This window comes from Sinocyclocheilus grahami, unplaced genomic scaffold (assembly GCF_001515645.1).
Source record: "Sinocyclocheilus grahami isolate Dianchi unplaced genomic scaffold, SAMN03320097.WGS_v1.1 scaffold177.1, whole genome shotgun sequence".
Taxonomy (NCBI): Eukaryota; Metazoa; Chordata; class Actinopteri; order Cypriniformes; family Cyprinidae; genus Sinocyclocheilus; species Sinocyclocheilus grahami.
Window position 1 is genome coordinate 926,708 of NW_015505356.1, and position 20,338 is coordinate 947,045.

The 20,338-nt window shown below is 37.1% G+C and overlaps 1 protein-coding gene across 2 annotated transcripts; it reads left to right on the plus strand.

Moving 5' to 3' along the window:
* The first annotated feature begins 17,043 nt into the window (after positions 1–17,043).
* Positions 17,044–18,806, plus strand: LOC107593948 (RING finger protein 223-like). Of its 2 annotated transcripts, none has more exons than XM_016283850.1 (2): positions 17,044–17,079; positions 17,451–18,806. In XM_016283850.1, the coding sequence occupies exon 2, from the start codon at positions 17,495–17,497 to the stop codon at positions 18,137–18,139; it is 645 nt and encodes a 214-aa protein (XP_016139336.1). In that variant the 5' UTR covers positions 17,044–17,079; positions 17,451–17,494; the 3' UTR covers positions 18,140–18,806. The 2 variants fall into 2 exon arrangements, with proteins under 2 accessions (XP_016139336.1, XP_016139335.1); XM_016283849.1 differs by having other exon boundaries at positions 17,055–17,088.
* Positions 18,807–20,338: the final 1,532 nt, after the last annotated feature.

Below are 20,338 nucleotides of genomic sequence, written 5' to 3' on the forward strand. Positions count from 1 at the left end.
TTGTTAAAATTCAAATATGCCCTCGGACGTGTATGTGTGTGTGTCTTCCTGATGCATAAGCCCCCACAAAGCTTCAGTTACCATTTGCATCACAAGCAAATCACTACTGTGTGGTCATTTAGTATAGAGAGAAATGCCTTTATTTCACCAATAATCTGCATAAAACCATTAGTGTAGTCAAAGTCAAACACATGCTGTGGGCTAAAAAAATGGAGAATAAGTTTAAATGTCTAGTTATTTATTTTTTTCTTTCTAAGTATGTGACTTTCAGTACCTCCCAAAAATGCACATCAGTACTCAAGGTTAGACAGGAAATGAGGTCCGAAAGTGAAAGGCTTAGGCAAACTTTACAAGTAGTAGAGCTTGCACTTTTATTTTCCTATTCAAAAACATTTGCATGGGTTGTCTAAGCGCATGGTGTATGGTCTAAGCGCTCTGTGCCTGGCTGGTGCTTTTCTGACACCCTGTGTGTAACCAAACCAACATGCAAAGCTCGCTCCAACAGAACAGAGCACTATAGCTCCATGTACAGGAGTGTACTTGCACTAATAACCAAGGCCATATTATTTGTACCACCTGCTCATGACCGTTTGGCTATCCTGCCATTACTACAACCCTGACTATCAGATGGTAGAGCAGTTTGCAGTATAGTACCATCATGATTTATCATAAGAGAGAAAATAAAAATTAAATAAAATGGAAAATAATATTACTATGAATAGTAATATTAATACTATGAATTAAAAATAATTAAATATATTTGTATTATTACAGTAAGAGGGTCCATGATAAAAAAAGAAAAAAATAGTTTAAAACATGATACTTTGTAGACATGAGTTTTTGGAATATGTATTTATATTAGTTACATGTTTCTGAAAAATTTGTATGCCATTTCATCAACCATAAAGTAAAAAAGTAATAACATATGTCCTTAGACCTTGAATAAATATGAATGTTTATCTTATATATCTTATATATATACATAGTTTACTTATTAGTTGTCTTTTCACACAGTACATATAACTATGTTTCTAGGTTCAAAATGACTTTTCATTCAGAAATTTAAAACACCATGGAAGAGGGGTATTCTTACTGCATGCATGAATTACCTTTGTGAACAGACCTACAACTAATTGAGAATCCCTGGTATTGAGCTATATGTTCAATATAGAGTTATATATTCATTCTACTCACACTGCCAATATGTACAGGGTCTGTGAGGCAGACAACAATAGAAATTAAAGGCAAAGCCGACCACAGATTGCTCTGCACTTCTGCTTGTTTCCCCGAATGGCTCCTAATCTACAGACTCATTTAGAGCGTGATTATTAGTGGACCGATTTAACGAGGCCCATCTGCATCAGTACAACGGGACAGATGGTCCATAGGAGCACATCTCAATTATAGTGTACACTAAGGTAAAGAAAACACCTACCCCAGATTTACCACAAAATCCATATGACATTGAACAGGTGTTTGTGCAGTCGAGGGAACTTTCTGCCTTATGTGAACGGCAATAAGCTTCAGTCCCACGTTACCTCAGGGATAAAACGCATCCCCCACAAATTCGTTTTTTTTTTTTTACATTCAACATCATGACATAAATGGCACTCAGCACAGTACGTGGAAACAATAGAGTGACATATCAGGGGAGACCAGCAGACGATAAAATACTAGGCACCTGCCCTAGGAGTCAATCCCATAAGGGCTTTGAGACAGTGAGAGTCATTGCATCAGTCAGTTCTGCGCTATGGAAACCAGGCCTCTCTGGCTCGCTCTATTGAGCAAAGCACACACACAAACACAAGTGTTCGCATGGAACCACAGACTAATATACAACACCATTAAACCATGTTAAACTGGAATTATTAGAGGGGAGCTGACATGACATATCAGCAGTGACAACACTAACCTGCAGTGTGAGATGTTAAGCTTTGTTTAAAACTATTTTATAATTACTAGGCATAAACTAATAATCTCATATTAAGAGACTACATACGGTACATTTCTTATGAAACTTTTTGGTTACACTGCAGGACTACATAAGATCACTTCAAAAACAGCTTAAACGTTATTAGAAAGGTGACACAAATTCAAACATAGTTTAATAACTAAATCACAGAATCAACAGCTATTATCCCAGAAGCAAATGTTCATTCAAATGTTTCGGAGGCATTTGGATTTTAATGCAACTTACAACAAAATTCTATCCTTGGTCATCAATTTGGCGGATTAGAATTTTTTTTGTTATAAAGCCTATGGCAGAAATCACTCATCCACATGTCTACATTTGGCCAGTTTAATAGGCTATAGTCGCATCTTCTGCAGATAATTTGCTCTACATTATAAATACTGTCATTCATCCACCCTCATGTGGCCTGAAACTCTTGACTTTTATTCAGTGGAACAAAATGTCAAAAAGGCTAATTTCCATACAATAAAAATGCAGGGTGATCTGTCAAGTTTATTAATATCCCTTATAGATAGGACATGTAGATTTGAACATACAATCATAAATAAATAGTTCATATATACCTATTATACACACACACACACACACACACACACACACACACACACACACATTTTTGTTCTTTAGCTTTTCAATGCTATGCACCTAATAGAATCATAGCCTATTGCTGAATTATACAAATTCTCTGCCTCAGATCGTTACAGTGGTAATGGTAGTCTTATATAGAGGTTATATTAACTACAGTATCTGTCTCAACAGAGTGTTTTACATCACCCTAACTCACAAGCAGATCACATTTGAAAACAATCCTGGAACTTTATGGCCAGTCGAACTACTTGGGTGACATTTATCTCTGTCTCATTCATCAAGTGCTGCTGCAGGGTTCGTGTTTGTTCGTTTATTTTACTCTAATGCCAAATAAGATTTGTGTATGCATATCAACACTTTGCATGCTGTGACTCACATAACCGAGGGCTGGTACAGGCATCAGATGACATCTTGGTTTACTGTACCAGAGTGTCGATGACTTTTTCAGAAAGGGGTGAATCAGCGAGAACGACACGACAACGCCATCAGCCTGTTCCAGCTCCTCGTGCCCTTGTCATTACTCAGCAACAGCGCCTCCTTCCGGAATATATTGACATAACAGCTAATAGAGCCACGTACTGTAAGCACTTCATTTGCATTGACTTTTAGTCTCTGCATGTCACTGAGTAAACTCCGTATTCCACATAACAAATATATATATATATTCAAAGTTTTCAGATTTACTGCTTTCTTATTAATAGACTATGCAATTGTACATACACAGGCTACCCACATTCTTGCTTGAAGTCATTAAAGTGGGGTTTACTTTTTATGTAGGCTATTTATATTTATGAATGTAAAATTGCCAAGTATGTTTACGCAGGAAAAAAGAGGAAAGCTATGGAATCTATTATTAATTGATTTCTTTGACTTTGTTAAGAAAAAAAATGAGGAAAAAAACGAGTGTGTGAACACACTTAGGGTTCATATACCAAAACCTTACTCCTAAATATAATTGCTTTACATTAAAGCACATATCATTTAAAATCAATGGGCTATGATGCAATAAGACGCAAAAGAGGGACAATGTTTTTAATCGTCTTTGCTGCAGTTGAAATGCTACAAATTTTAGAACAGTGTTCTTGTATGTAAAATGATAAAAGCATAAACTCTTTAGTAAATTATTATTATTATTTTAAAACATTATATACACTGTGTAAGGTGGTCTATCAGCCTTAATCGGTTTGATCAAGTTCCATCAGGTCACATGTAAAACAAGACATGTTTTTGTGATAAGTAAACTTTATAAAGTAATAAATAATGACGGGACTTATGTTATCTCGACGTCCCATCCTATACTGATCCTAGAACTAGAAAAGCACTGTAGCCTTCTGTTGCTATGGTTACCTGCTCGGCTGGAACCTACTGTACTTCTGTTCGCGAGTGTCTGTAGCACATTCCTACTGTTATATGATTGTGCTTACAGAAATGTTGTTTAAAAACGGTGTTGAAACATATACGTTTATATTTACTTTTACCCTTTGATATATTTGATGTTCTGATATTTAAATGGAAATCAATCATGAAACGAATGTGTCACACTTCACCTGATATGTTAAAGCGTGTAAATCTTTATATTAATAATTTGAACGATAAAGTAATCAGAAAAATACTCTTTCAGGACAAGTGGGCGAACGTGAGAGCTGAGCTGAATTGTTATACAACCTCTCAAAAATATAACAATATGACCGCTGGTTAGGGCCCTATAGAAACGAAATATTAGTTTCCAGTAGACTGCTTCATTACAATAACCCGAGCGCTACAGCCAAATCAAAGTTATTAATGCATTTCAATGGCACAGTGCTGTATTAGTACTTGACTTCATCAATGGTCTATGACCGACAGAGGGCGCTCTGAGTGTTAGTGTTTCTACAGGTGAGAAGGCCATCTGTCTGCTGACCTGTGGACGATGATTAATTTTTGTACTATTTGTTTATCCTTTACATGTTTGGCCTCTTGTCACATACTAATTTTAATAAATATAAAATATTTACATGGCAGGTGAGTGTATGATAGCGATGCTAAACTAATTTGCAGAGCCCTGGATTGCTTTTTTCAGAGATGATTGAAGGTCACCTGCACTCAAACCGGTTCATCTGGTTTTCATAAGCCTGGCTTGAATGTAGTACCAGCCATTGAGAGATCTTGTGAAAACTGAACACGAAAGAAAAAAAAGCATGAAAATAATGCTCTAATACTGGTGGTAGAGCCACTGCTCAAACGATAGATATTTCCATCTCACCATGATGAGTTATGAAGCATTTTGAGCCAAAATGATTTGGTCTAGGAACAATCACTCATTGGTCTCAAGTAGTTTTCCTAAATCTTAATCCTTCCTGCCAACCAAAACCTGCCTCTCCTGCCATACAGAGCCAAAAGAAGACCTCATTGTTCAAATAACAGCGGACACAAGCATTTTCACTCTATTAGGCCTAAAAGTTTCTTAGAGAGAGCAGTTCTCAACTAACAAAAAAAAGGTATTCTAAGAATGATTCGCTAATGTTCCCATTAAGTTATGAAAACGATATTTCTGAATGTGCTCTGAAAGTTCACAACATGCAGTTTTTATTGTGTTTTTTGCTGTGAATGTTCTATTTTATCATTTCATTATCAAACATGATGGAAACGTTACTTCTGAATGTTCTCTGACCGCTCTTGAAACAAATAGTGAGTAACGTTTAAAAAACATTAGGCAAAGCCCAACTAAAACATTTCAGTAAAAAAAGAAAGAAAAGCTATTAAAGGCCAAATAAAACATTCAACATCATGACATAAATGGCACTCAGCACAGTACGTGGAAACAATAGAGTGACATATCAGGGGAGACCAGCAGACGATAAAATACTAGGCACCTGTCCTAGGAGTCAATCCCATAAGGGCTTTGAGACAGTGAGAGTCATTGCATCAGTCAGTTCTGCGCTATGGAAACCAGGCCTCTCTGGCTCGCTCTATTGAGCAAAGCACACACACAAACACAAGTGTTCGCACGGAACCACAGACTAATATACAACACCATTAAACCATGTTAAACTGGAATTATTAGAGGGGAGCTGACATGACATATCAGCAGTGACAACACTAAGCTGCAGTGTGAGATGTTAAGCTTTGTTTAAAACTATTTTATAATTACTAGGCATAAACTAATAATCTCATATTAAGAGACTACATACGGTACATTTCTTATGAAACTTTTTGGTTACACTGCAGGACTACATAAGATCACTTCAAAAACAGCTTAAACGTTATTAGAAAGGTGACACAAATTCAAACATAGTTTAATAACTAAATCACAGAATCAACAGCTATTATCCCAGAAGCAAATGTTCATTCAAATGTTTCGGAGGCATTTGGATTTTAATGCAACTTACAACAAAATTCTATCCTTGGTCATCAATTTGGCGGATTAGAATTTTTTTTGTTATAAAGCCTATGGCAGAAATCACTCATCCACATGTCTACATTTGGCCAGTTTAATAGGCTATAGTCGCATCTTCTGCAGATAATTTGCTCTACATTATAAATACTGTCATTCATCCACCCTCATGTGGCCTGAAACTCTTGACTTTTATTCAGTGGAACAAAATGTCAAAAAGGCTAATTTCCATACAATAAAAATGCAGGGTGATCTGTCAAGTTTATTAATATCCCTTATAGATAGGACATGTAGATTTGAACATACAATCATAAATAAATAGTTCATATATACCTATTACACACACACACACACACACACACACACACACACACACACACACATTTTTGTTCTTTAGCTTTTCAATGCTATGCACCTAATAGAATCATAGCCTATTGCTGAATTATACAAATTCTCTGCCTCAGATCGTTACAGTGGTAATGGTAGTCTTATATAGAGGTTATATTAACTACAGTATCTGTCTCAACAGAGTGTTTTACATCACCCTAACTCACAAGCAGATCACATTTGAAAACAATCCTGGAACTTTATGGCCAGTCGAACTACTTGGGTGACATTTATCTCTGTCTCATTCATCAAGTGCTGCTGCAGGGTTCGTGTTTGTTCGTTTATTTTACTCTAATGCCAAATAAGATTTGTGTATGCATATCAACACTTTGCATGCTGTGACTCACATAACCGAGGGCTGGTACAGGCATCAGATGACATCTTGGTTTACTGTACCAGAGTGTCGATGACTTTTTCAGAAAGGGGTGAATCAGCGAGAACGACACGACAACGCCATCAGCCTGTTCCAGCTCCTCGTGCCCTTGTCATTACTCAGCAACAGCGCCTCCTTCCGGAATATATTGACATAACAGCTAATAGAGCCACGTACTGTAAGCACTTCATTTGCATTGACTTTTAGTCTCTGCATGTCACTGAGTAAACTCCGTATTCCACATAACAAATATATATATATATTCAAAGTTTTCAGATTTACTGCTTTCTTATTAATAGACTATGCAATTGTACATACACAGGCTACCCACATTCTTGCTTGAAGTCATTAAAGTGGGGTTTACTTTTTATGTAGGCTATTTATATTTATGAATGTAAAATTGCCAAGTATGTTTACGCAGGAAAAAAGAGGAAAGCTATGGAATCTATTATTAATTGATTTCTTTGACTTTGTTAAGAAAAAAAATGAGGAAAAAAACGAGTGTGTGAACACACTTAGGGTTCATATACCAAAACCTTACTCCTAAATATAATTGCTTTACATTAAAGCACATATCATTTAAAATCAATGGGCTATGATGCAATAAGACGCAAAAGAGGGACAATGTTTTTAATCGTCTTTGCTGCAGTTGAAATGCTACAAATTTTAGAACAGTGTTCTTGTATGTAAAATGATAAAAGCATAAACTCTTTAGTAAATTATTATTATTATTTTAAAACATTATATACACTGTGTAAGGTGGTCTATCAGCCTTAATCGGTTTGATCAAGTTCCATCAGGTCACATGTAAAACAAGACATGTTTTTGTGATAAGTAAACTTTATAAAGTAATAAATAATGACGGGACTTATGTTATCTCGACGTCCCATCCTATACTGATCCTAGAACTAGAAAAGCACTGTAGCCTTCTGTTGCTATGGTTACCTGCTCGGCTGGAACCTACTGTACTTCTGTTCGCGAGTGTCTGTAGCACATTCCTACTGTTATATGATTGTGCTTACAGAAATGTTGTTTAAAAACGGTGTTGAAACATATACGTTTATATTTACTTTTACCCTTTGATATATTTGATGTTCTGATATTTAAATGGAAATCAATCATGAAACGAATGTGTCACACTTCACCTGATATGTTAAAGCGTGTAAATCTTTATATTAATAATTTGAACGATAAAGTAATCAGAAAAATACTCTTTCAGGACAAGTGGGCGAACGTGAGAGCTGAGCTGAATTGTTATACAACCTCTCAAAAATATAACAATATGACCGCTGGTTAGGGCCCTATAGAAACGAAATATTAGTTTCCAGTAGACTGCTTCATTACAATAACCCGAGCGCTACAGCCAAATCAAAGTTATTAATGCATTTCAATGGCACAGTGCTGTATTAGTACTTGACTTCATCAATGGTCTATGACCGACAGAGGGCGCTCTGAGTGTTAGTGTTTCTACAGGTGAGAAGGCCATCTGTCTGCTGACCTGTGGACGATGATTAATTTTTGTACTATTTGTTTATCCTTTACATGTTTGGCCTCTTGTCACATACTAATTTTAATAAATATAAAATATTTACATGGCAGGTGAGTGTATGATAGCGATGCTAAACTAATTTGCAGAGCCCTGGATTGCTTTTTTCAGAGATGATTGAAGGTCACCTGCACTCAAACCGGTTCATCTGGTTTTCATAAGCCTGGCTTGAATGTAGTACCAGCCATTGAGAGATCTTGTGAAAACTGAACACGAAAGAAAAAAAAGCATGAAAATAATGCTCTAATACTGGTGGTAGAGCCACTGCTCAAACGATAGATATTTCCATCTCACCATGATGAGTTATGAAGCATTTTGAGCCAAAATGATTTGGTCTAGGAACAATCACTCATTGGTCTCAAGTAGTTTTCCTAAATCTTAATCCTTCCGCAGTCCTTGTCCTCACACATCTCTAGTTCATAGATATTACACTGAGGCACTGCGCTGGTCCTCTGCTGTCAGAATATCAAGGGCATCTTAACGGAAATCTAGATTGGTGTCCATAACTAACCTAGTGAAAATACATATACTAAAATGTATATACATTAATTTCATGCTAAGTACACTCCAAATACATTTACATATGTATGTACTTAATACAAATAATTGTACTTTTAGTATACTAAACTGGTAAAAGTAACTGGTAACTTCAGTAAAAAAAGAAAGAAAAGCTATTAAAGGCCAAATAACATTGAATGAAAGTTCAATAATGTTGCTGGAAGAATGTTTTGTTCATAACTTTGACAGAACCTTGCCAGAATGCCAGAATTAGACAAAGTTCTGTGAATGTTCCCTGTTAGCTGGATTGTGAGCACTGCTTAGCTGCACTAGAGGTACATTTATGTAATTTAACATGAATTAAATATTGCGAAAGATGTGTGCACAGCCCATCCCCAAAGTCTTGATTATTAACCAGAATGTTTTAATTTTTATTTTTATTAAGTGACTTTCTGACTCAAGGTCAGAAATGAACCAGGGTTATGAGCAAAAATTACACAAAAAGTGACATTCTGTAAATTCATCATGTATTTCAAATGTGCAACTGAATTAAAATGTACTGTGAAGGTTGAGAGTATATAGGGAGCCTAAAACATACAAAACTATATATGCATACAGTATATACACAGTCACAATTATACCTCTGTGATACAATAGGTAAAGAAGCATCCATTGGAGGGTTTAAACCCACAACAGTTTGGTTACTATAGGCCAGATATTTCAGGTTAAACCACCCCTTAACAAGCCATACCTGTATTTGTGGTGTCTGTCCCTGTGCAGGTATAACTACCAGACCAGTTTGTGGGGAATTTTTCAAAAACTGTCAAAACTGTTCCTGTATGTGATAATGCTGGAATTCATGTGCAACTGAACATGCAAAAAAATAATGATTTTACTATTTGAATTATGCTACACTCAGAAAGTGCTTTAGCATGTTTTGAACATCATGTTTACGTTAGAGCCATGGTAATAGTGAACCAGAAATGCATATATGACCATTTTTGTTTATATAGTTTGCTTAAATACTGTAATTTTAACTGTGACAGACCAAAGTGAAGTCAACTAATACTTTACCAATAATAAAGTCGCTTCATGATAACACTTATCCAAAATAAACAAACAACAAATAAATAGATAAATAGATTAAAAGATTAAAAGATTGTGATTGTTACAGTTAGAACTACAATACATAATAAATAGTTATGGTTACACTTTATTTCGATAGTCCACTTTAGACATTCTATTAACTATAAGTAACTTTGTAACATGTCAACTACATGTCAACTAATTCTCATTAATTTGCAACTACATGTCTACTAACTCTCAGAGTAGACTGTTAGGGTAGGTTTAGGGTTAGTAGAATAAGTTGACAAAGAAAGTGTTAGAAGATATTAAGCAGACAGTCTACTAATACTCTACTAACTGCTAGTTGACATGTAGTTGCAAAAGTTACTTATTGTTAATAGAATGTCTAAAGTGGACTATGGAAATAAAGTGTTTTAATATTTATAAATAATGAATACTCCTTCTTTGTTGTCTTAGATCTGTGCCAGAAATGGATACCATCTACTTCCTCCTTTGAAAGCAACATCCTGGCGGCAGGGTGTTGCTTGAATTTGGCCTTTTACCTCAGAACAGTATACAGAAAAGTTACAGAACAGTAACTTTGGGTGTAAAGCTGGATAATGCTGAAAACACTCCAGGTGCACATGTGGAAATGGCGTGTCATTACAGAGTGGTGCAGGTGACCTAAGAAGCCGGAAGATTAATTTGCTGCTGGTTCCTTCGAGATTTTCCTATGGGGTTTTGTAATGGGGTTTATTTATGAGTAAAATAAAGTCTGTGGTAAACATAACTTGACAATACTTTGACGTTTTGTTCTACAACATAAACTGCACACACTCACACCCCAAATGACTAAGTACAAACATACGTTTTCAAAAATAAACATAAAATTCATATTTTCGGTTTAGCTGTGTGCAGTTTGCATTGTAAAACAAAACGTCAAAATCTCGAAGGAACCAGAGGCGAATTTGTCTTCCGGGTTCTGATGTCATACCTGCACCCCTCTATACACACCAAAACAACCACGTTGATGTTTGTAGACCAAGAATATTTTATTTTTAAATAAAAATTACATTAATTAGTGAACAACACACACTTATAGACTAGAAGTAAAAAGAAGTTTATGGCTTAATTTGCCATGAGATACACTAGACTTAGGCCAAAGTGCATATGACAAAACGTGATGATTTCCAGCTTGCGTATTATTAACAAAAAAAACTTTGACCCTGAACTATTTTTTATGAAAGTGTTTTGATAACATCCAATTAAACATTTCGTTTTAGTTTTTTCCAGTGAAGTACAATTCAATCCAAATCATCAATACAATCAAATTAGCTCTAAAAGCGTCACAGCAGTCCTTGTCCTCACACATCTCTAGTTCATAGATATTACACTGAGGCACTGCGCTGGTCCTCTGCTGTCAGAATATCAAGGGCATCTTAACGGAAATCTAGATTGGTGTCCATAACTAACCTAGTGAAAATACATATACTAAAATGTATATACATTAATTTCATGCTAAGTACACTCCAAATACATTTACATATGTATGTACTTAATACAAATAATTGTACTTTTAGTATACTAAACTGGTGTACTTAAAGTCTGCTAAACTGGAACAACTAATTTTGTAATTAATGCACTTTAATTGTGTGGAAGTGGTCCAACTAAAGATATACTGAAGCATATTTGATTGTGCTAAAGTGGAACTATTGCAAGTATACTTCAGGTACATCTTGCATTTAAAGATCGATATTATTCAAAGATCATACAATCCTCATCAAAAGTAACATTCGAACATGTTTTAGGCTTAATATTAAGAAATGTGCTGTACTCCAAATAAGGTTTAATTATTGTTTTTTTATATCAGTAAGTCTATATATATGTTAGTAAATATGTTGATAGATTTGCACTATACTTAGTATGAAATTAATGTATTTGGAATATATTACTTTTTTACTAGGGTATGTGGAGTTTATGTGGTATTGTAGGGCAGGGGGACAGACATTCGTTTTTATTACTCCAGTAAAGACTGGTCAGAATCTGTTTCAGTAAACATCATGCAAACACACACACACACACACACACACACTCCCCCTCGACTCTGAAGCTGTCGAGCCACATGCTGTTTTTGGTTGGACGCATAGTCACATGCATGACAAAGCAACAAGTACCTCAACCTTCTGCAGCAGTAATGTATTCTTTTGTGTAGTTGTCAAAGGTGAACATGTGGTCCATAAATCATTTTCTCCATATTATCAGATTGGCCTACTATATTATCTTGTGGGTCAGTGGATCACAAGACATGCCAAACATGCACCTCTGAGTCACTGAAGCACATTTGGAGAACAGAGGGCTTAACTTTGGACCCCAGGGGAAATATTTAACAAGTGTAATTCATTTTGGTAATTAATTGTGAAATGAATTACTACGAGGAAAGGAAAATTTATCCTCATTAGAGTAAGAAGGGGTTTTCCCAAACAGTTTTTCTACTCATAAAAGAAAAAGTGCACTAAATGTTAACGACCATCATTACCTATTTAGCTGTAGATTGCTATTTTTAGACTATTTTTAGATTCACATCTAGGTAACTACATTTTATCTCATCATTCAGTATCATGATAGTAAATCAGGGGCAAATAAATTCAGAAATGATTAATAATTAATTATTTAACACAATCCACATAAATCCACAATAATCCACAAACTGAATTTAAAACACGTTTAGAGGGATGGTTTCAGTTGACTAAAGATTTAAATAGCAGCATGTTACTGCAAACAATTCTGAGAAAGAATATTACTTTCTTGCATTACAAGTTGTTGATGTTACTCACCACTGATTTAAAGTCAGCTCTAGAGTCAGAACTGCCTTTATTTAGCCTCATCAGTGTTTCACAGGTAATTTGGCAAGCATTGTTGTGTGATCATGTGAGACCATCAGAGAAGTATCGGTCATGCATTCTCCACATTCCTGTGGAATGAGATGCAGAGGAATGACAAGAGTCCGAAAGTGGAGCACTTGATATTGACTATTGGGGATTAGGTTATATTAGATGAACAGATTACCATCCGTTTGACTCACTCTAAGTACTTTGTTGTCGTTGTCTGTTTACTTCCTACAGGCTGACTCACAAATAAAGGGTATTCATGTATTGAATATTCTTTTAGAGATGATCTCTATGTGATTGGTTTTGATTATTAGGCTATACACAGAAAACCATTCAAGTGTTAGCCTTCTCTAAGGCTATAATGTTTACTTTGGCACTGCTTTTGTAGCTTTATCATGTGCACAAGACTGTACCGACATTTAAAAGATATTGACATCTTCAGACAACTTTCTGAAGGCATGTGTGCTGACTATGGTAGTTTCAAGTGTGAAGATAAAATGTTAGTGAAATGCCCAATTGTAAGTAAGTGTTGGTATTTTCTGAAATTCGAGGAAGTAATAATACTACATTCTAAAAAATGCTGGGTTAAATATAACCCAGCGCTGGATTAAAAAGGGACAAACCCAGCTATTGGGTTGTTTTGACCCAGCGCTGGGTTAAAAAGGGACAAACTCAGCTATTGGGTTGTTAGCTAGCGGTTGGGTTCAAAACAACCCAACCGCTGGGTCAAAACAACCCAATAGCTGGGTTTGTCCCTTTTTAACCCAGCGCTGGGTTATATTTAACCCAGAATTTTTTAGAGTGTAGCCAATCAGATTATATAAAAGTATGCAACATGCTGGGAAACGATTGGGGAAGATTGAACAACAGAGAAAGAAAAAAAGAGAATGGGCAAATGAAGAGAATGGAAATGTTATACTATGAATATACTTTCCTTCATCCCAAACCTCCGCCTCCCCCTGTCTCTGGCACTCCCTCAAGGCCGTGTTATTGTTTCTGCCTATCAGTGTCATTTCCATAGCGAGTGCTGAAAGAGAGTGGATAAATTGAGGCAGGTGAGAGTGGACACAAAGAGTGGACACGAGACACTGAGAAGGAACGCGACAGGCACCGGCAGCCCACCTGCATTCAGCTCCACTTTTAACAGACTCCTAAGAGGAGGACATTACATTATCAAAAGGATTGCTGACAGCTCCAGAGCTGATAATGCATTTGTGTCCTTAGGGAGGCAAAGTGATGAGAAGATAAAAGAGGAATCATTGGAACAAGGATAACACTAGAGCTCAAGTTATCAGAACAGGTAAGAACATGTGCAATATTGTCTGCCACATGTGGCGGTACTTCAGCTGATATACAGAAGGGCAGCCGTTCGGAAATAGAACTGAAGTGAGGAAAAACTGGATGGGTTACTCAATGCCCCAAGGGACGTTAACTTTAACTGCCTATATTGTGTGATTCTAATCTTGTTTGAGAAGACTGGAGAATAATATAGAGTAAGATATACAATACTGGAGAGTAAAGTGAAGTTACTGCAAGTCAAAGTGGAGCACACAAAGTGTTCTCAGAGGTCTGATAAAACTTAAAGACTAAAAAAAAAGAAAGAAAAAAATAGGTTGAGAAAATAAAACACTAAAAAAGAAAAATAAATGAGAAAAGTAAAATTGCTTTAAATACTACAAGGGAATTTAAGCATCTCAACATTATAATGTACATTATGGAAGATGGATATTTATTTCGATTTTTGCTCAAAACAGTGTAATTCTTATTAAATTATTAGCGTTTTTAAAGTGCATGAACAATTACATATCCAATATAGACTAACAAAGATCAATTTTAAAAATTACATATTAAAATTAGACTAATAACTAATAAGGTAGCAATAAATTGTACATACTTAGTTTAAGGATTTTAAGACAAAATACAATGCGCATAACAATGGATAAAATATGCATTTAGAATTTGAAATTCTCAGGGTATTTTCATTGTTGATGTCAAAACAGACATGCACACAAAATGCCCACACTAAATAAACTGACAGAATGCTGGTGAAGCCATTTATATGCAAGTTAAATTAGGGAGACCACAATCTAGGGGTCAACAGGGCTTCACCTAAACCGTTTATGACCTTTCCCAGATAAAAGCACATAATCTGTGCATTAGCTAACTGCAGTTTTGTCCTTGGGCTTCAACCTAGACATTATATCAAAGTAGTGGAGCTACTTTCAAACCCTTCCCTAATGGTTCTTGTTATCAAACGGGATCTCTAGATTTGAGAGCGTCATGTGAAAGTTCAAGCATCAGGGCCCGTTGCACACAGGGAAGGAGAATCAGGTCAAGAACATTGTCAACCCTTAGTGTGTTTGCCTGGGGAACAACAGAGGCGGTTGAGTTAATGAATAACAAAGAACTCGTGCACTAATGGTGGTCAAACAGTTTTGCGTTGAGGTGTAGGTCATGAAAGGAGATAGACAGAAAGGACTCGGACCGCAGGTGTTCTTGAGGCCGTGGCTTTGAGTCTGGGGGTTTTACACAGTGCTGAGAGACTGGCTGCCTGGGCACCAGCCTGTTCTCCAGGAATGCCAAAGCCAGACCAATATAATGGAGAACAAACAGGAGCATTGTGCAGTGCAAGGATGGAGAAAGAAACACACACATGCACACACATACACATAGGTCTGCCCCGCAGGGCTTGTGAACAGGCCATCTGCTCTCAACCAAACCCCCACTTGAACATGTGCAGGTACAAAACCACTTAAAAGAAGGGCTGGATTAGATGCACATATTATTTAGCTCAGGATGGGCTGTGCAAAATACTTCACTGTATTATACAATGTAGTGAGCTTTAGAGTCACCTTGTTGATAAAATTCTTCTCAGCTCCAAATGCCAGGACCAGTGGAGCGATGACTTTTAGAGAGCCGCATTGTGCTGAAAGGGTTTCTGAAAGACAGTAGTGCTGACGTTGGCAGAACAAGGACAACAAAGCAGTCTGTGTCTTACCAACATTGTAAGCATGGGTGTTTCATGCGCTCTTGTCCTTTACTAAACTTCTGTACATCCTTAAAAATAGATCATAATTAGAACCAAAATCTTTTTACAACTTAATGCCACAGAACCTTATAAACTTTTTATTCTCTAGTTATTCTGAAAACTAAGAACTTCTGGAAACTATAAATGAGTGAAGACATGGGGCCTCATTTATAAAATACTGCGTAGAAAGAATCCTAAATTTGATTTTACGATAATTTCTCAAAGTGCGTACGTGTGATTCATAGAACGAACGTACGCACAGAAAACGTGTCTAATGTCTATTTCATGTCCTTGACTTATAAAAGAGCACCTGACAATGTCCAAATCTTTTACAAACGGCAAGAAGGGCTTATATTTTCAAAAACCTGCAGCACTCGGGCAAACAAAAGTGCGTATGTCTGCTCAGACCCTGACGTGGCGCTAAGCTCTTTTCCAGATCAAAGACCGTTTTTATAAATCTGAACGTTGCCGTGGATTTTTGCGTGGGCACACTCTACGATCAAATCTGTGCGTACGCACGTTTTATAAATGAGGCCCATGGTTCTTAATAAGAAGTTCTTAAAACCCACCATTTCTCTTTGTGTGAAGCACATTTTATTAACCTAAAGAAACTCTTTCCACAATAACCTTGTTCAACAACAAAGGTTCTTCATAGTACCACTGATGCACGTAAAGAACCTTTATTTTTAGTGTACGCAGAGAAAAATGGTTCTTTGCTGAACCTAAAGTTGAGCAAAGAACCACTGAAAAACCTTTTTAAGAACTTTTTATTGTATACATCTTTAGAAAGCACCATGTACTGGCGCATCAACCCAGAAACCAATATATTTATCTGAAAAACTATAAAGAACTGTAATCTTCAAAGCAGTAAAAAAAAAAAAAAAATTAAATGCTACAAAGAACCATTGAAAAAAAAAAAAACTTTAATAGTGTATGGTCTAAAGCAGTGGTTCCCAACCCTGGTCCTGGAGGCAACCCAACACTGCACGTTTTGAATGTCTCCTTAATCAAACTCACCTGATTCAGGTCATCAGCTCATTAGTAGAGACTCCAAGACCTGAAATGGGTGTGTCAGAGAAAGGAGACATGCAAAATGTGCAGTGTTGGGGTGCCTCCAGGACCAGGGTTGCGGACCACTGGTCTAAAGCAGGGGTGTCAAACTCAATTCCTGGAGGGCTGGAGCCCTGCAGAGTTTAGATTCAACCCTAATTAAACACACCTGATCCAACTAATCAAGTCCTTCAGCTTTATTTGAAGGCTGACATATGACATGGCATATGTGTTGCAGCAGGTTTGGAACAAAACTCTGCAGGGCTCCGGCCCTCCAGGAACTGAGTATGACACCCCTGATCTAAAGCAAGGTAACGCAGGTGGGCAAATGGTTTGAAATAAAACAATGCAATACAATTTGTAACAGCGAATGCACAGAAACAAGTTCTTTGTAGAACTGATGACCAACTCAAAGTCACAGTTAATTTGTTTAAAGGGCATCATACAAAGGCATGATGATTACTTTGAATCCATCTTCTTGCTTGGGTTTCTTGTTCAGTGTACCATTTCTGTTTGCACTTTAATGTCCATACAAATGTGTATTTATTCTCAGTGCTGTCCACATGCAAACCATCATAAATCACCTGCATGGCGGTAAATTTAAGCTGTGCCCTAGTTTTGGTTTAGAGCATATGGAATGAACCTAGAGGTGATTTTGAGAGGTTTGTCTCGCTTGTTCCAGTGAATCCTCCCGAGTAAGAGAGTGGAAGACCATACTCCAGTGAGATGGAGCCGAGCCCTGCGGTGTGGCACACCCAGGTGGTCCCGCTAGAAACAGACCTGGAGAGGGTGAGCTCCCATCCCGAGTGCTCCATCTGCTTCAACACCTATGACAACGTCTTCAAAACGCCAAAACGGTTGGACTGCACTCACACCTTCTGCCTCGAGTGCCTTTCCCGCATTATGACCACCTCCATGGACCCCCAAAACTCTAAAATCTCCTGCCCCTTCTGCCGCCAGCCCACTACCATCCCAAAAAAGGGGCCTCCGGCTTTGACCACCAGCCAGGAGGTGCTGTGTCGTCTGCCCGTCCACCAGCAGCAAGAGGAGCAGGTGTGGCTGGACGGGGAGAGGCTGTGCTACCAGCGGCAAATAGACATTCCAGGTGTGCCAGCGTTCTGCATCTGTGTCGATATTGGGGCCAGTGGACAAAGCGCTGTATCTTCTTCTCAAACTCGACCGCGACTTGGGCTTCTGGAACGACTGATGGATTGGAAGCGTTTGCTGCTATTTATATTCCTCATGGTGCTGCTGTTGGGGATTGTTCTGTGGCCCCTGCAGTGTATCGTCACGACGGGCTCAATGCGTTGTGCGTCCCAGAACTTGCAGATGTCTACTACCACACCTTCTACTACCACAGTCAACATATAAGTAAGATAGACATGTCTAGATTGTTACTGGACTTGCTAAATCAGGATGACCGGTGTGAGTTTACAGTACATCCATACCTCCTTGCAAAGCCTGCTGGGTGCTCAAGGAGTTAAGGCAAGCAGCAGGACTGCGGTAAAGACTGAAGAGCTGTATGAAAATCATTGTCACCTTACAGCACGTGGACAAGTGTGACAAAACTGACTGATGGCTAAATGTCTGCTTACATTTGATCAAAACAAAATTTTTGCAAAAACAATACAAAGTATTGTCACAAACTTTTGGTGCAGTTTTGCGGGCAAAAAAAGGTCCATTGTCAGTAGTGTAATGATGTGAAATGCAAGTCACAGCAGCTTTCTGTTGGTCAACATGGCAAATCTGTATTACCAACATGAACATGAGTGAAATCTGTTTTTGAGAACTTTTTCCAGATGATTGCACAGATTTCTATTGAAATGACTGGACTTGAGCACAGTACATTTGGCTGCAGCTTAATCCAAAGAAAGCAGAATGGGTTTTTCTTTTTACCTGTACATTCGTGTGTGTGTGTATATATTTATTTTTTTTGATCGTATTACATCCCATGAAGTGTATTTTGTTTACAAAAAATAAAGGACTGTTGCTGTAACCCACACAAGGAAGTTCAAGGAATGGTGTCATGGAATGTTTTAATAGGTACAATAGTGATAAACAGATTCACATGGCCCTAATTGATCACTTCCTGCTCTGGGACGGTTAAACAAACACGCCTCAAAGAATAACCGTCTGAAACATAAGCCCTGCGGTGACTGGTCCTGTGAATACGCTCACACCCACGTAAACTGATCCACTGTGTGTGTGTTTTGTAGGGATGAATTACCAGTTTCCTACTTCCAGGTGTTTTTTTTTTAATTAAAATAAACTAATGTTAAGATGTTCATTATTAAACCCTGAAGAGAGAAGGAAATTATGAAGCGGGAAGGAAATAAAATATGGGTCAACAACTGTTTGTTTGGAGCAAGGTGAAATGAGTCAAAGACATTTAGTTGAAAGTTCCCAGTGTATGCTTTATTATGCAATAACTAGTCCTGTACTGTCATTTGAAATGCAAGTCTTTACATCAGTTGTATCTTTCAGGGCAGAAGGCATTTTAGGCTGAACCAGTGCAAGAGGGAACACAGTCTTTATCACACAAGGACAATCAGCACGACACGATTCAGATCAAACCTACTGGTCACCAACTGAGATAAAAAAACCCCCACCAACATAGTATTCAAGTAAATTTAAAGCAAAGTCTTTGAAATTGTGATAATGTAAGCAGAAAGCTTTGTAACTGTTGATGTTTTGTATAATAGCAGTAATAATAATAACATCATCCTAAAATAATATGCAAAACGGCTGTGAATATTTCCATCACTGTATTAACAAACAAATAAAATGTACAATTTACAACAAATCAACTGACCAAAAAAATAAAAAGAATTATGTGTAACGCAAAACACCACACTGATGGCATATGAACAAAAAATAGTCCGAACAAAAGGACATTCTGACAGCTACCTTGCAGCAGTTCAAACTGAATTTCAAGTCTTAATATGTCATTACATTTTTGACCCTTTACCCATTTTCACAGAGTTTAAAATAAAAATTTAAACAGCAGACAGCTTTCAGATGCCAGTAGTACATTGCTGTCACACGATCAGGTACATACATCACAAATTAATTCAATCAGTCAGTCATTCCATGGATAATGATTATCATATGCAGTGGCATTGCTTTTACTTTCTGGACCGTCTAACAAACTGGTACTTTAGTATAAAACGCAAACATTTAATCCATTTAAGTGCAAAAGAAGCAGACCCAGGCCTCCCTCTGAACATGTCCGGTAGCCCTTCAGATCATGACATCACAGTCTTTCACAGTCACATGCTGATTAATCACATACATTATGTCCCGCTTTATCCAAGTCATGATGTACACTATTATTCAAATTTTTTTTGTCTGTAAGATTTTTTAATGTTTTTGACAGAAGTCTCTAATAAAGTCTCTAATAATTTATTCATGTGCAGGCAAAGCAGCCATTACTCCAGTTTTCAGTATTACATGATTTTTGTTTTATTATCATCAAATGTTAAAAAGGCTATGCTGCTTAATTTTTTTTGTGGAAAACATGATACTTTTTTTCCAGGTTCTTTGATGGATACCAAAAAAAAGCATTTATTT

Bases quoted from the DNA above. Each gene is read 5' to 3' on its own strand.
- LOC107593948 (XM_016283850.1), top strand. From the start codon at position 17,495: ATGGAGCCGAGCCCTGCGGTGTGGCACACCCAGGTGGTCCCGCTAGAA.